Raw genomic sequence first — 13,384 nt, 5'->3', positions numbered from 1 at the left:
AGAAATGGAGTCCTTATTCCTCTTTAATATTCATCGGGTGCAGAGCTACATTAACAGCTAAGTTTTAATTTCAGAAACATTCTGACATTTACGAAGAACAGATTCCAGCCCTGGTTTCACACTAGGATTTTTTTTCTCTCTATTATCACTGTTATTACTAGTATTAGTATCACTGCAGAAGTGATTTAAAGGTCCTGGACATGTTATTAAAATAGTTCTACACCTCTCTTCAGCATCAGGATGAATTCTGTTATTTTATAAACAAGAATAATCTTTTTTTGAAAGGGACTTTGAAGTACTGCCTACTCCTCTCTTCATTCTGAAATAGAAGTACTTTTGCTAGGAAAATCCCAGGTAAGAACAAGTCCAAATACCTGAAGCAGAGGCAAGAAGATTTACTATACAATGCTGAACACTACCCAGATCTGCTCATAAAATCTGAAAACAATAAAAGGCCAGTAGCAGCCAAATCTGCAAAATTCTCAGGGAAGGCAGGGAGACAGAGACCTCGTGGAAGCCTTTGGCATTAGTCGCCACATTTATTTTCAGGCGATCATTTCCTGAAGCACAGGCACACGAGGCTCGTGATTTTACCTACAGGGCTGCTTTAGCTGCAATTTTGGAAAATGTATTTGTGTTTACTGAGATAGCCCAGCAGTTTACGCATGCATGTTTGTGCATCAAACCTCTTTTCCATAGCATTCACTAAATAGAAACTCAAAAGAGTCTTAGGCGAAGATTAAATGCTTTCAAAAATCAATTCTAGGCTGGCATATAAGTTAACCGGTCTGACCTTGTGATTTACAGAGCAAACACTTCTTTAGGAAACAAAGTGTAGGAATATTTTATGTTTCAGTTATTATTTTAGACAGTACCACAAATAAAGAATAAGAAACCCTGGCAATATTTAAGGAAGTTTATCTATGGATAATTCCGTAAAATAGGGCTCATTCAGAGGTTTGGGACGTTGTAACATTAAAACGCATTAACAAAAGGCAATATCCAGTATGCAGTCCAGCGAAACTCTCACAATCACTTTGAATTTCGGGTAGCATTGCGAAGAAGAGAAAAACACATAACCTGGTTCCTACCTGATTACTCCAAATGTTTAACTCTGGAAGCTTAATGTCAAGAAGTACAGTGCTCAAGAAAGCAGTAGCATGACACACAGTTATTCTGCTGGCTAAAGAGCAACCTCCAAACTACCTTGGGAACGATGCAAAATAGTTATAAAACATACTTCTTCGGCTGCATATTCCTGAGGATGGAGTGCATATTTAATGCCCAAGTACTAATGTGCCTTGCAACGGCATTTTTTCATTCTTACTAGTGTCAACAGCAGTGTAACCCCAGAGCTTTCAAATAAACGTTTGCATTAGTTTGATCATATAAGTGTGCTACCCAGTAATTAAATCCAGTTTGTATTTTTAAAGTGCACACCGAGCAATACCCTGCGCAGAGCTAAAGCGCATCGTATTTGTATCCACCGCCTCTCAGTTCTGGGAAATCCATAAATTCATTTGTCAAAGGTAAAAATACTTACGCCAAATTCCTGCTAAATCTTTTGAAATGGTTTGTTCAAACTCTTGACATAGCGTTTTTCTCTAAACAAATTTCTAGACAACCCTGTGATTTTCCATCTCTGAAAATATACTGTTTCCCCTCCATGAAACTAGAACAGAGGGTCTGAGAGAAAGGAAATTATTAAGCATTCTAGTGGGTTTTTTCCAACAAAAACTAAGATAGAGGTCAATGAATAAGTATGTGCAGGCTGGAACTTAAATCCTCTGGGGTGACTGTAGGCTAATTAATAATTAATGCCAGAGACATGGTGTTTGAAATGCAGATGTGATAACTGGAGGCCTGGCAAAGCTGTTCAGAGGAAGCAGATTTGGATGCTACAGGGAATAGGCACTCCCTTGCCGGCTGGCTCTGAAAGCAGACCTGGGTGCAAAGCAGGGCCTATGGTTTAGATTATATTCCCCTCAGCTGTTAATTACCTGAACCTACTTTGAAGTTTTTCTCTTTTTATCCTCTGCATGAAAAGAGATTGGTTCAGCCAAGGGACTTGAAAAAATGATCAAATACATGGAGTAGAGGAGGGGAATAGAACTTCAGATATAAAAAAGATAAGGAAGAAAAACACTCAGGGAAACACACAAGAACATATTAGGAAGTGCACGAGTGTGGCTCGCTGTTTCGGGCGAGTTGTGCTGCTCTGAGTTATTTCAGCCATTAAGTAAACCCCTGCGCATTTTACGAACAGATTTGTTAAAAGGAACCTCTCGCTATATGTATATGGTTTACATTAATTATTTGATGAAAGGACCGTAGGTGATTTTCTATGCTATTTTTAATTCAATAAAGTCATTTAAACCTCCTTCTGTTTGGGGCTATTTAATGAGGTGTGCAACATTAACAGAATCACCCATGAGCTGTTGCTCCAAGTACTCAGATTTCGCAGAAATCGCTCGCTCCCCGAACGCAGAGGGACCCCGGCCCGCGGGGACCCCTCGCTGCCACCGGGGGGGGCTGGGGGGGGGGGGCCCGGGACTCGCGGGGCGGGGGGGAGCGGCCCCGGGCAGAGTCCCCCGCCTGCCCCCGGCTCCTCGGGGCTCTGCATCTCCCCACTGGGGGCCCTGAGGCACCGAAGCGGCCCGAGGGGCCCCGGCCGGTCCCCCCCGAGGGCTCCGGGCGCGGTGCGGGCCGGGGCAGCCGTGCGGGGCCGGGGCGCTCCCGTTTCCGAGCGGCTGCCCCCACTCTGGTCCTGACGCTCTTCCCCGCTCGTTAGAGCCCGTCGTTTCAAAGGCTTCCCCGACCAAACTTCCCAGCAACTTCACTTAAAACCCTTTGAAAAGAAACGGGGAGGGGGGATTTGGGGGAAATACTGCCTTTTTTAATTTTTTTTTCTTTTTTTTTCTTTTTTTTTTTTTTTCCTGAAGTACAGGAGGGCGAGGCGATCCCTCGTGAGCCCGGGGCTGGCTGTGCTTAGAAATGAACCTGGAGAAGCGGCCGCACGACGGGCTGGCCCCGCGCATACACCTGCACGGCGGCCCCGCTCCTTCGTGGCACCGGGTCCCGGTGTCGCCGTGCCCACCTGCAGCTCGACCGAGCTCCGGGCCGAGCTGGCGGCACGGCACGGCTCGGCACGGCTCGGCACGGCTCGGCACGGCCCGGCACGGGGGCGCAGACCCGCTCCCACCTTGCCCCAGGGGGACCCGGGGGCCCCCCGCCCCGGTGGGAGGCGGCGGGGCCGGCGAGAGGGGGCTTTTAATGAAATCATAACATTAAAAGAGTTTTATATTAAATCCTGTTAATTTTCGAGGTGAAGGCTGTGAAGTGAATGCGAGGAAGCATTAAAAGGGAATTGAATTTGCATTCCTTATGCTACAGGCACATGTTTACATGACCTTTAAAACAGAATTAAAGCTGTATCATCAGCAGCTGTAGGCAATTCACATTACTAAGGCAATCAAATCAGAAGGCTAAACTAACTATAAAACATAAATTAAACCGATAGAGAATCATCCTAATTCACTAGGTTTACTTGCAATTTACTTAGCCACTACTAGTAATTTCCAGGCACTCGGCAGAAGAAGCCAAGCACGTGAAGGTGGCACTCGCGGAGGGCGGCAGCAAACAGCCGCGGAGCTGCGGGATCAGGGGCCGGACCCCCGCCCCCGGTGGCACAGCCTCCTCCCGGTACAGCCTCCTCCCGGTGGCACAGCCTCCTCCCGGTACAGCCTCCTCCCGGTGGCACAGCCTCCCTCTCGGCACAGCCTCCCCCCGGCGAGGCCGCGCTTCCAGGGCTGCGCGAGGGGCCTACAGGCGGGTGGGTCCCCGTGGTTTCCGCACCCCCATGCGTGAGCGGGATGCCTCGGACCTCCCCGCAGCACCTCCACGCTAAAAGGCGAAACAACGCCAAATCCGAGGGGCTCGGCGCGGCGCCGCTCCCCTCCGCCCTCCCGCCCCGGCCCCAGGGGATGCTCTCAGCCGCCCAAAATCCAGCAGAAACCAAAATCTTGATGATTTCAGGAAAAGTTTGCGGGGAGCGCATCCCCGGCCCCGCTGCCCCGCTTGGGGGGAGCCTCCGCCTGCCCCGGGGAGGCCGGGCCGCAGCAGCTTTGATTTATTTGGATTTATTCCTGCCGGGCAGGCAGAGCCGGGGGGCTGCGGCTCCCCGCCTGATGGCTGCTCTCCCACGCGTGTCTCGGCCCGGCCCGGGCACTGCCCCGGTTTAGGGCCCGCACGGCCCCGCTGCCCCCCCGCGCCCCCTGCCCGCGGGAAGGCGAGGGGAGGAAACGGGGGAAGGGGCGGCGAAGCCTCCAGCGCCTTTAAGCAGGCTGCCCCTGGAATAAATAAATAAATAAATAAATAAATAAAGTGAAAATAAAAAGAGGTGCCGGGAGATGCCAGGCGAGGCGGGGAGAGGAGGGCGGCTGGGGGAAGCCGCCCCCTCCGCGGGGCCGAGGCAGGGCGCAGCGCCGGCCTGGGGACGGGGCTCGACCCCCTGGGGGCCGGGGGGCGGCAGGGGGCGGCGGCAGGGCCGGGGGGGGGCCGGGCTGAGCCTTTGTGTGCCCTGCGCGCAGCCGGGCGCGAGTTGCGCCGCCCGCAGCCGGCCGGCACCGGGGTGCGCCAGGCATTCACCTGCCCCGGCCCCGTGCCCGTGTCCGAGCAGAGGCTGAGCTGCCTCGTGTCCCTCAGCGCTTTCTCGTCCCCCGAGAGCTGCTCCCGAAGGAAGCATCCCTCAGCAGCCCAGCCTGGCCTGGAGGTGCGGCTTTTGTAACGGCTTCGATGGGCGCAGCGCGAGTGAAGCGGGGAGCGAAGTTTCCGCCAACCCCGAACCATTTCATCTGCGGGAAAACAAAGAATTAGCGGCACCACGGGCGTCTTTCTGAACGTGACCCTAGGAAGGACGAGGCACCTCGGAGTGCAAGGGACCTGCAGGTCCCTCTGCAGGATCACGGACATCACCGAGCAATTTGCACGCTGACTGATAGAGCTGGAAAAAAACGTACGGTTGAAAAAAAAAAAAAAAATCATAGGCACGCTGAAATTATTCAGCAAACTACCAAACAGCAAGGCAGGTATTTGTCAGCCCAGGAACAGAGCCATTTGTCTTCGGTGTCTCGTTAGCCAACAGAGGTTAAGCAGCACGCCATTCGGCGCGGTTTCAAACCCAGTCCCCTTCCTTTAGATGTGTCTGAGCGGGATCCCGCACGTTCGGGACCTGCGTTTGAATTATCCCCGAGCCCCGCGCGTGGGGAGGCTCCGCGGGGAAGGTCCCAGCGCACAGGGGGCGCCCCGAGGTGCTGCGCGGACCCAGCACCCCCGAGGTGCCCCGAGAGCCGCCGTGCCGCCCCGCGCCCTGCTCTGCAGCCGCCCCCGACGTTTCACCGCCTGGATTTAAGGCACGGCAAGACGGACCGGTCCCACGGTTAAATAATAATCATTTTTTTTTTTTTTTAAGTGCGCTTTGGAGAGACTTCCCGGAATATTTTGGCTCTCGGCAGCAAACCAACCAAATGTTCGCTCCAGTACCTGCCACGCATCCGCCGAGCTACAGAGAGCAGTGACCTGCCCGTGACGTGGTAGCGCACAAACGAGCGACATCTTTTTCTCCCCAGCAAGTACATTTTTCAGGCATTAACAGCGTGGAAAAAAAAAAATAAAAATTATAATACTCATAAATGGCGATTCGAGCAGAGCAGCGAGGAGGTGCGCACAACGATTTGGAAACCGCAGCGGTTAGAACACGAATGCAATTTACCTTGCGATTTTCTCTGCCCGTGCCTGGCTTTATTGTCCCTGCCTAGCCCTGCTCCAGCGCAGGACCGGCCCCGCCGCAGCCCCGCTCGCTCCGTGCCGGGCTCAGCGCTACCGGGCTCTGCGCGCCGGGGGCTGCGGTCGGTCTGACATTGGGACTCTTTTAATTTGCAATCTGTCAGTCCATCTCCTGGCTGCGGCTCTGAGATGGCAGTGTGCTGGGGCTCTCCCTCTCCCTGCACGGCATTTACTCACGTTCGACAACAGCCAACAGAGACCCCCCCGCCAAAAAAAAAAAAAAAAAAAAAAAAAAAAACAACTAATTGAGCTTGTGTCGGCATTGGCTAATTTCTGCTAATACTCTGTAAATTCCTCTTTTCCTCCTAACCTTCCCCCACGCAGGCTAGGCTTTCACAAAGCATCTCCGGAGATCCAGGAGCCTGTTTCTCAGCTCTGCTTGCTGAGCGATGCGGGGCTGGGTTTCAGCGTTAGCATCAGCGCCTCGGCGTACACAATGCAAACCTTAACTCCTGGCTCCAGAAACGGTTAAATTGCCCTTTCCCAGCCCCCACCCCCGTTATGATTGACTCTGTTTTTAAATTTGCACTTGTTCCCACCAAGCGCAATCTAACTCGTCCTGTCTCCGAAGTGAACTTGTGTTGAAGGTGAAGTTTTCAATATAGAGGTCATGACACCGAGGCACAGCTTACCGCTCCGAGCTTCATGCCGTATTAAACACAATCAAAACGAACCCCTTTCTGGCCAGGTTTTTTGTTTTTTGTTTTTTTTTTTCTTTTTCTTTTTTTTTCCTCCCGCAGACGAACAATGAGAAAAGTCTCCAAAATATAATACCCCCAGCCCCGACGAAACCGTTCCCGGCGCTTCTCGGCTCGCTCCCCCCGAGCTCCCTACCCCGACAGAGGCGCCTACGGAGCCGGCTGGGAGCAGGCACCCCCGGGCCGGGGCTCGTAACGGGGCTGGGTGCGGGGGGCACCGGGGGGCACCGGGGACCCCCCCCACCCGCCTTCCTTCCCCCGCCGCAGCCGGGACCAGCGCTGCCGCCGCCCCGCGGGCTCCGCTCGGAGGTGCCGCCGCCGCCAGCCCGGTGCCCACGACGGGGAAAAAGGGGACGGGGGAAAAAAAAAAAGGGGGGGTGGGAAGGAAGGGGAAAAAAAAGGGGGAAGGGGGAAAGGGGGGAGGCTGCGCCCGGCCCTCGGCTGCCCCGAGCCGCTCGCGGTGCCTCCGCCGGGCGAGGGGACTCGACACAATTACAGCTCCTCCACTTCAAAGCCGGGTTTTCTCTATAGCGACTTCTAGCTGCCCCAAGACGGTAGGCTGCCTTCAGCTATTGTGTGATCTTTTTTCGTGCCAAAGATTTAGCAGAAAAAGTAGGTAGGAAGGCAAAGCGCCCGCCGGGGAAACGTGGGTCCCCCGAGCGCGAAGGCACCCGGAGCCAAAGGGCTGCGGAGCACGGTCCGGACCCCGAAACTTTTTTTACTTTAATGGGTTTCAGTCTATGAAAAATAAGTTACAAATTCTTGCAACAGTAGCTTTGCATGTACTTATTTTTCTCCCATGTCCAGACGGGGTCGTCTATTGAATAAGGCTCTTTTATTCTGCATGGGGCAGGGGATTTGTGGCCATGGTCCCCCTTTTATTCCTCTCTCTATGGAAACCCAGATCATGGGGAGAAATATGCGAGGCTGAATAAAGAAAAGCAGCAGAAAGGACCGCTTGAGAGCGGCATCTGTTACACTTGGGAAGTTAGACTGACAGGAAAGAGCTAAAGAAACCCTCTCCAGCAGATTAGTTAGAACAGCAAGAAGATTTAACTATATGCAGATAAAAACACTTTAAAATACGGCGGGCTCGCCCACGGGCGAGGTGCGAGCCCCTCGGCCGGGAGCGGAGCGCTGCCTTGCCCCGGTACAGCGAGCCCTGCGGCTCCGTCCCCTGCCCCGCACCGCCGGGACCGAACGGCGGCTCTGCGCATCTCTGTTCACGGGCAACGGGATTTGACAAATTGTTTCGGAAGTTCAAGTGCAAATTAATTTTAAATAATTTAGTTACGTTTTTATACAGCCTGGATTTTTTTTCTCTTTCTTTCTTTCTTTCTTTCTTTCTTTCTTTCTTTCTTTCTTCTTTCTCTCTTTCTTTCTCTCTTTCTCTCTTTCTTTCTTTCTTTCTTTCTTTCTTTCTTTCTTTCTTTCTTTCTTCCGCGGGCTCCGGTGATGTCTATTTTGCGAAGCTCGTGCAGGAGGAGGGGGGGGGGGGGGGGGGGGAAGGAAAAAAAAAAAAAAAAAGAAAAGAGGCGAGCAGAAAGCCGCGGAGCGCCCATACGGCTCCGTGGGTGCCCTCCCCGCCGTGCCCAGCGCCTCCGGCGGGCCGGGCTCGGCCGGGCTGGGCTGGGCTGGGCTCGCAGCCCCTCTCGCGGGGACATTTGTCACCCCTGACCTCCCGGCTGACCCCTCCCGCAGCACGCCGAGCGCCTCCCGGCTACCTGCAAACTTTTCTCCGAGCAGCCCCGGGCCCGCCGGGGGGACGCGGCCGGCAGCGGGCGGCCCGGGAGCGGCCCCGGAGCGCCCCCGCCCCCCCCTCCCCCCGGCCCCGGAGCCTCTCCCCCCGGCCCCGGAGCTGCCCCGGCCGCGGGCTGCGGCGTGCCCGAGCCCCGCGGATCGCTGCCCGCTGCGGGGCCGGGAGCGGCGGTGCCCGGCTGCGGAGGAAGCGGAGGAGCGCTCACCTTGGGTCTAGCTATTTTCTTGAATTTTCTTCAGATCTGTCTTCTCAGAGAAACTAATGCCTTAATGACTTTCGGGTAGCTGCAAGCCTTCTTTTATTTCTGCTAAATATATGAAAATGTATGCAAATTTAAATCAAGCTTAACCTAGGAGCTCTTGCAATATATTTAATGGAATTTCAAACCAATAAGGGAACTCCGATGCAGCCCTCTGCAAGTGCAAACACAATTACGCAGCCGGGCTACCTCCGCAATTATGCAGGGAAAGGTCAGCCGCTAACTTCGGAGCCGGCCCGAGGTACGGGGCCGGGGGGGGGGGGGATGGCAGCGGGGCTCGGTGCCCCCCGGCAGCCCCGGGGCACGGCGGCGGGGCCGCTCCGCAGCTCGGGGCCGGGAAGGGGGCGCGGGGCTTTACGGCCGCGGCGCTCGGGAAGCGCCTTTTGGGGCGAGTTTTTGATTTTTTCGTTGTTTTCGCTCCGCGGGAGCGCACGGCCCGGGGGAGGGGGGGGGTGGGGGGGGGCGCGGGGCGGCCCGGGGGCAGCGCGGGGCGGGCACGGAGCGGGCACGGGGCGGGCACGGGGGGGGGGGGTGGGGGCGGGGGGGGCACGGGGCCGGGGCCGGGCTTCTCCGGGGTGGTCCCGCCGTGCTGCCGCCGGGGCGCTACCGCTTAACCTGTGCGTCGCGCTGCCGGGCGCTAATCGCTCCGCATTTAAGCCGTGCCCCGCGCCCACACCCCCCCCCCTACCCCCCGCCCGGCTCCCCCTCTTCCAGCCCCCCCCCCCTCCCGCCCGGCGCGGGGCGCAGCGCGGAAGGAGTTAAGCGGCGGGGCCGCGCCGCGGCCGCCCCCCGCAGCCGGCGGAGTGATTCACTTCCTGGCCGCGGCCCGCGCGGCTCCCCTCGCCCCGCCCCTCGGCGCCTCGCCCCGCCCCCCCAGGCCGCCCATTGGCCGGCGCGGAGCGGGCCCGGCGGCGGCGCGCCCCCATTGGGCGTCGCGGCCGCCAGTCGCGGCGCGGCCGCTGCCCGGGCCGCCGTGCCGGTGGATGTCAAAGGCTGCGGCGGCGGCGGCGGCTCAGTATAACTCGTGGGGGCTGCGCGGCGGCCATGGCCACAGCCGCCTCCAACCCCTACAGCCTGCTGGGCGCCGGCGCGCTCGGCCCCGCCGACGGCGCGGGCATGCAGCAGGGCGGCGCGTTCCGCGGCCCGCAGAAGCTGCTGCAGGGCGAGTACCTGCAGGGCGTCCCCGGCGGCGGGCACCCGCTGGGGGGGCACCACTGGGTGACGGGCCTGGGCGACGCCGGGGCCTGGCCCGCCGCGCTGGCCGGCGGCCCGCTGGAGCAGCCCGACGTGAAGCCGGGCCGCGAGGACCTGCAGCTGGGCGCCGTGGCGCACCACCGCTCGCCCCACGTCGCGCACCACTCGCCCCACGCCACGCACCCCGGCGCCTGGGGCGCCAGCCCCGCGCACAGCGCCGCGCTGGCCCCCGCCGGGCAGCCCCTGGGCGCCTACCCGCAGGCCGGCTTCGCGGTGGGCGGCATGCTGGAGCACGGCGGCCTCACCCCGCCGCCCGCCGCCGCCGCCGCCGCCGCCGCCGCGGCCGCCGCCGCCGCCGCCGCCGCCGCGCAGGGCTTGCACCCGGGGCTGCGCGACGGCGGCGAGCACGGCGAGCTGGGCGGGCACCACTGCCAGGACCACTCGGACGAGGAGACGCCGACGTCGGACGAGCTGGAGCAGTTCGCCAAGCAGTTCAAGCAGCGCCGCATCAAGCTGGGCTTCACCCAGGCCGACGTGGGGCTGGCGCTGGGGACGCTCTACGGCAACGTCTTCTCGCAGACCACCATCTGCCGCTTCGAGGCCCTGCAGCTCAGCTTCAAGAACATGTGCAAGCTGAAGCCGCTGCTGAACAAGTGGCTGGAGGAGGCCGACTCCTCCACCGGCAGCCCCACCAGCATCGACAAGATCGCGGCGCAGGGCAGGAAGAGGAAGAAGCGCACCTCCATCGAGGTGAGTGTCAAGGGCGTGCTGGAGACGCACTTCCTCAAGTGCCCCAAGCCGGCCGCCCAGGAGATCTCCTCGCTGGCCGACAGCCTGCAGCTGGAGAAGGAGGTGGTGCGGGTCTGGTTCTGCAACCGGCGGCAGAAGGAGAAGCGCATGACGCCGCCGGGCGAGCAGCAGCAGCAGCAGCAGCAGCACGACGTCTACTCGCACGGCGTCAAAACGGACACGGCCTGCCACGACCTCTGACCGGGGCTGGCCGGGCGGCGGCCCCGCGGGCTCGGACCTGTGCGCGCCGGGGGGAGCCGGCAGCGGCCCCCCGCTGCCCTGCAGCCCCCCCCCCCGTGCCCCCCTGCCTCCCCCCTCCTGCCCTCCTCGCCCCGTCCCTCCCTCCTCGCCCCCCGCGGGCCGGAGCGCGGCGGGGACCCGCGGACAAGGCTCGCTCTCGGTCCCCGCCGGGACGAAGGGGAAAACGGGAAGAAGGGGGGAAATAAATAATAACGAAACAAAACAAACAAACAAAAATAAACAGAACTGAAAACGGAAAGGAAAAGAACGCGAAAACCGGAGGAAAAAGCGAAAACCCGACGACGAAAAAGGAAAGACAGATGTGTGCCTATGAATAACCTTCCAGCGCCTTGGTTATATCAGCTGTATTTCAGGTGAATCTGTTTTACAATAGACTAGTTTTGCATTTTTAAAGACTTCTATAGCGTTTTTAAATGTCTGAGGTGTTTTACTACAAACTGTACACAATATTTGTGACCTAATTTCTATCGGATCGAGCAGCCCAACCTTCCTCCCTTCCCCGCGCGCCGCCAATGTCACCGGGCGGGGACGGGACGGGGCACGGCGGCCGCGGCCCTTCCTCCCCCCGTGCCCGTGCCCGTGCCCGGTCCCCCCCCCGGCAGCCGGGGGCTCCCCTCGGCGCCTCCGCACCCGCGGAGCCCCGCGGAGCCCCGAGACGGGGCTCGTTGGGCGCAGCTCTTCCTTCCCTGCCTTCCCGAGGACCTCCGAGCACCGCCAGACGGGCGGGTCGCCCTCCCGCCCCCCCTTCTCCCAGGGAAAAAAAACAAAACAAAACAAAACAAAAACAAACCAAACAAAAAGATGCTAACGCTAATTGCCGAGGGAGCCGAAACTAAAGCAGCACAAACAAAATCGCGGCATTTGCCGGTCCTTTTCTCTCCGGAGATGAGCTGGGCTTTTTGAGCGGCGCCAGGCTGAGAGGTCTGTAGTAAAACACCTTCGTAATTCTGCGCTTCGGCTTCGGAAATCAGTTTCTCTGTATTTTGTTTCGGTAGTGGAGAGGAATGAGGTGTCTCATCGATTTCGGGGGGATGGGGGGTGGGGAGGGAGGGAGGGGGGCAGAAACCGCCCGCATTCGGTTCACGCTGAGCTTGTTTCCGCGTCACAGGGAGCTGCTGGATCTGTTGGAAAGCTTTTATAAATATATATATAAAGAGAGAACAGGGAGAAAAAACGAACGAACAAAGCAAAAGTCAACGCAACGCTAACGACCTAACCCATTTTTTTTCGGCGCAGGGAAGCGCGGAGCTGTACCCGCCCCCCCCTACCCCCCCCCCCCCCCCCCCGGGTGCGCAGCGCTCCGCCACGGGCACGGCCGGGCCGGGCCCCGCGCAGCGGCTCCCCGGGGCTGCGCTGCGCTGCGCGGGGCCTGCGCGCCTCGCCCGGCCGGGGGCTGCCGGGCCGGGCCGGGCCGGGCCCCCCCCCCCTCTAGCCCCGATTCCCCCCCCCCCCGGCTGTCAGATTTTTCCTTTCGACATTTATATTTTTCAAGTATTTTTCAGTAAGCGCTATTAAAAAAAAAAAAAATTAAAAAAAAAGAAAGAAAGAAAGAAAGAAAAAAAAAAAACAACTCGACACTGAGGACTTGCCTATTTCTGCCAACTTTATAACTGTACAGTTTTGTATATTAAACGTTTTTTGGAAGTTATTAATTTAAAGAAAGATCATTTAGTTTATTCATTTAGTAACTGATGTATAATAAACGCTATTTTCATTAAAGGTTGCTTTTTTCAACTATTTTATCCAAAATTGCCTATTGCAGTTGCCAACAATTATTTATTTTCAATAAATTCCGCATTATGTTTAAAAAAAAAAAAAAAACGTTTCAGAAAGAAAACAAACAAACAAACAAACAGAAACCTAAATGGGTGTCGGAAAGAAATCACGGAACACGCAGCCGCTGTAACGTTTGGTGGTCGCCCAGTTTCAGTCACGGGGTTCATAGCGACGCAATATTTTATTGTTGTAACAGGAAAACAAAAATTTAAAAAAAAAAAAAAAAGGTTTAAATAAACATTTTTACAAAAGCCGACCGGACAGCTTCGTGCCGCCTTGTTTGAGCGCCGGGGGGCGGCGGGGGGTCGCCCCGGCCTCGCCCCCCCCGTACCCCCCTGCCCCTCCCCGCACCTGCCGGGGCCGCGGGACCCCCCCGGGGACCCCCCCCCGCTCCTCGCCATCCCTCGGCGAGGCTCGGGGGGGGGGGGGGGGGGGGGGGGGGGGGGCATTTGCCTTTTGTTCCTCGCCCCCCCTCCGCCGCCGGGGGCGGGTTACGGCGGGGCCGCGGCTGCTTCGCCCCCGGCCCCCCCCCCCCCCCGGGCGGCCCGGAGGAACAATGGGCGGCACGGCCCGGCCGGGGCAGGGCGCACAATGCCCGGGGGGGGCCGCCCCCGGCACAGCCCCCCCCCGAGGAGGGGCAGCGGGGCCCCGAACAATGGGGCCACGCTTTGGGGTTCGGCCCCGAGCACCGGGGCCGGGCGAGCGCCGCAGCCGGCACCGCTGGGGGTGGGGGGGGGGCTCGGGGGGCGGTGGGGGCCGCGGGCAGCCCCCGGAGGCTGCGGCTGCTCCAGGCCGGCCCCCGGC

General features: G+C 58.3%; 1 protein-coding gene across 1 annotated transcript; it reads left to right on the top strand.

The window, feature by feature from the left end:
• Nucleotides 1-9,604: 9,604 nt before the first annotated feature.
• On the top strand, nucleotides 9,605-10,744 carry POU3F4 (POU class 3 homeobox 4). The gene has a single exon (XM_035541790.1). It carries the CDS (start codon nucleotides 9,605-9,607, stop codon nucleotides 10,742-10,744), a length of 1,140 nt encoding a protein of 379 aa, XP_035397683.1.
• Nucleotides 10,745-13,384: the final 2,640 nt, after the last annotated feature.

This window comes from Cygnus atratus, chromosome 13 (genome assembly GCF_013377495.2).
Source record: "Cygnus atratus isolate AKBS03 ecotype Queensland, Australia chromosome 13, CAtr_DNAZoo_HiC_assembly, whole genome shotgun sequence".
Classification (NCBI taxonomy): domain Eukaryota; kingdom Metazoa; phylum Chordata; class Aves; order Anseriformes; family Anatidae; genus Cygnus; species Cygnus atratus.
The sequence above is the reverse complement of the archived record's forward strand: the minus strand, read 5'-3'. Positions and strand labels throughout refer to the sequence as shown.

What these genes read in the sequence shown, in the direction of transcription:
- POU3F4 (XM_035541790.1), top strand. Translation starts at nt 9,605, where the DNA reads ATGGCCACAGCCGCCTCCAACCCCTACAGCCTGCTGGGCGCCGGCGCG.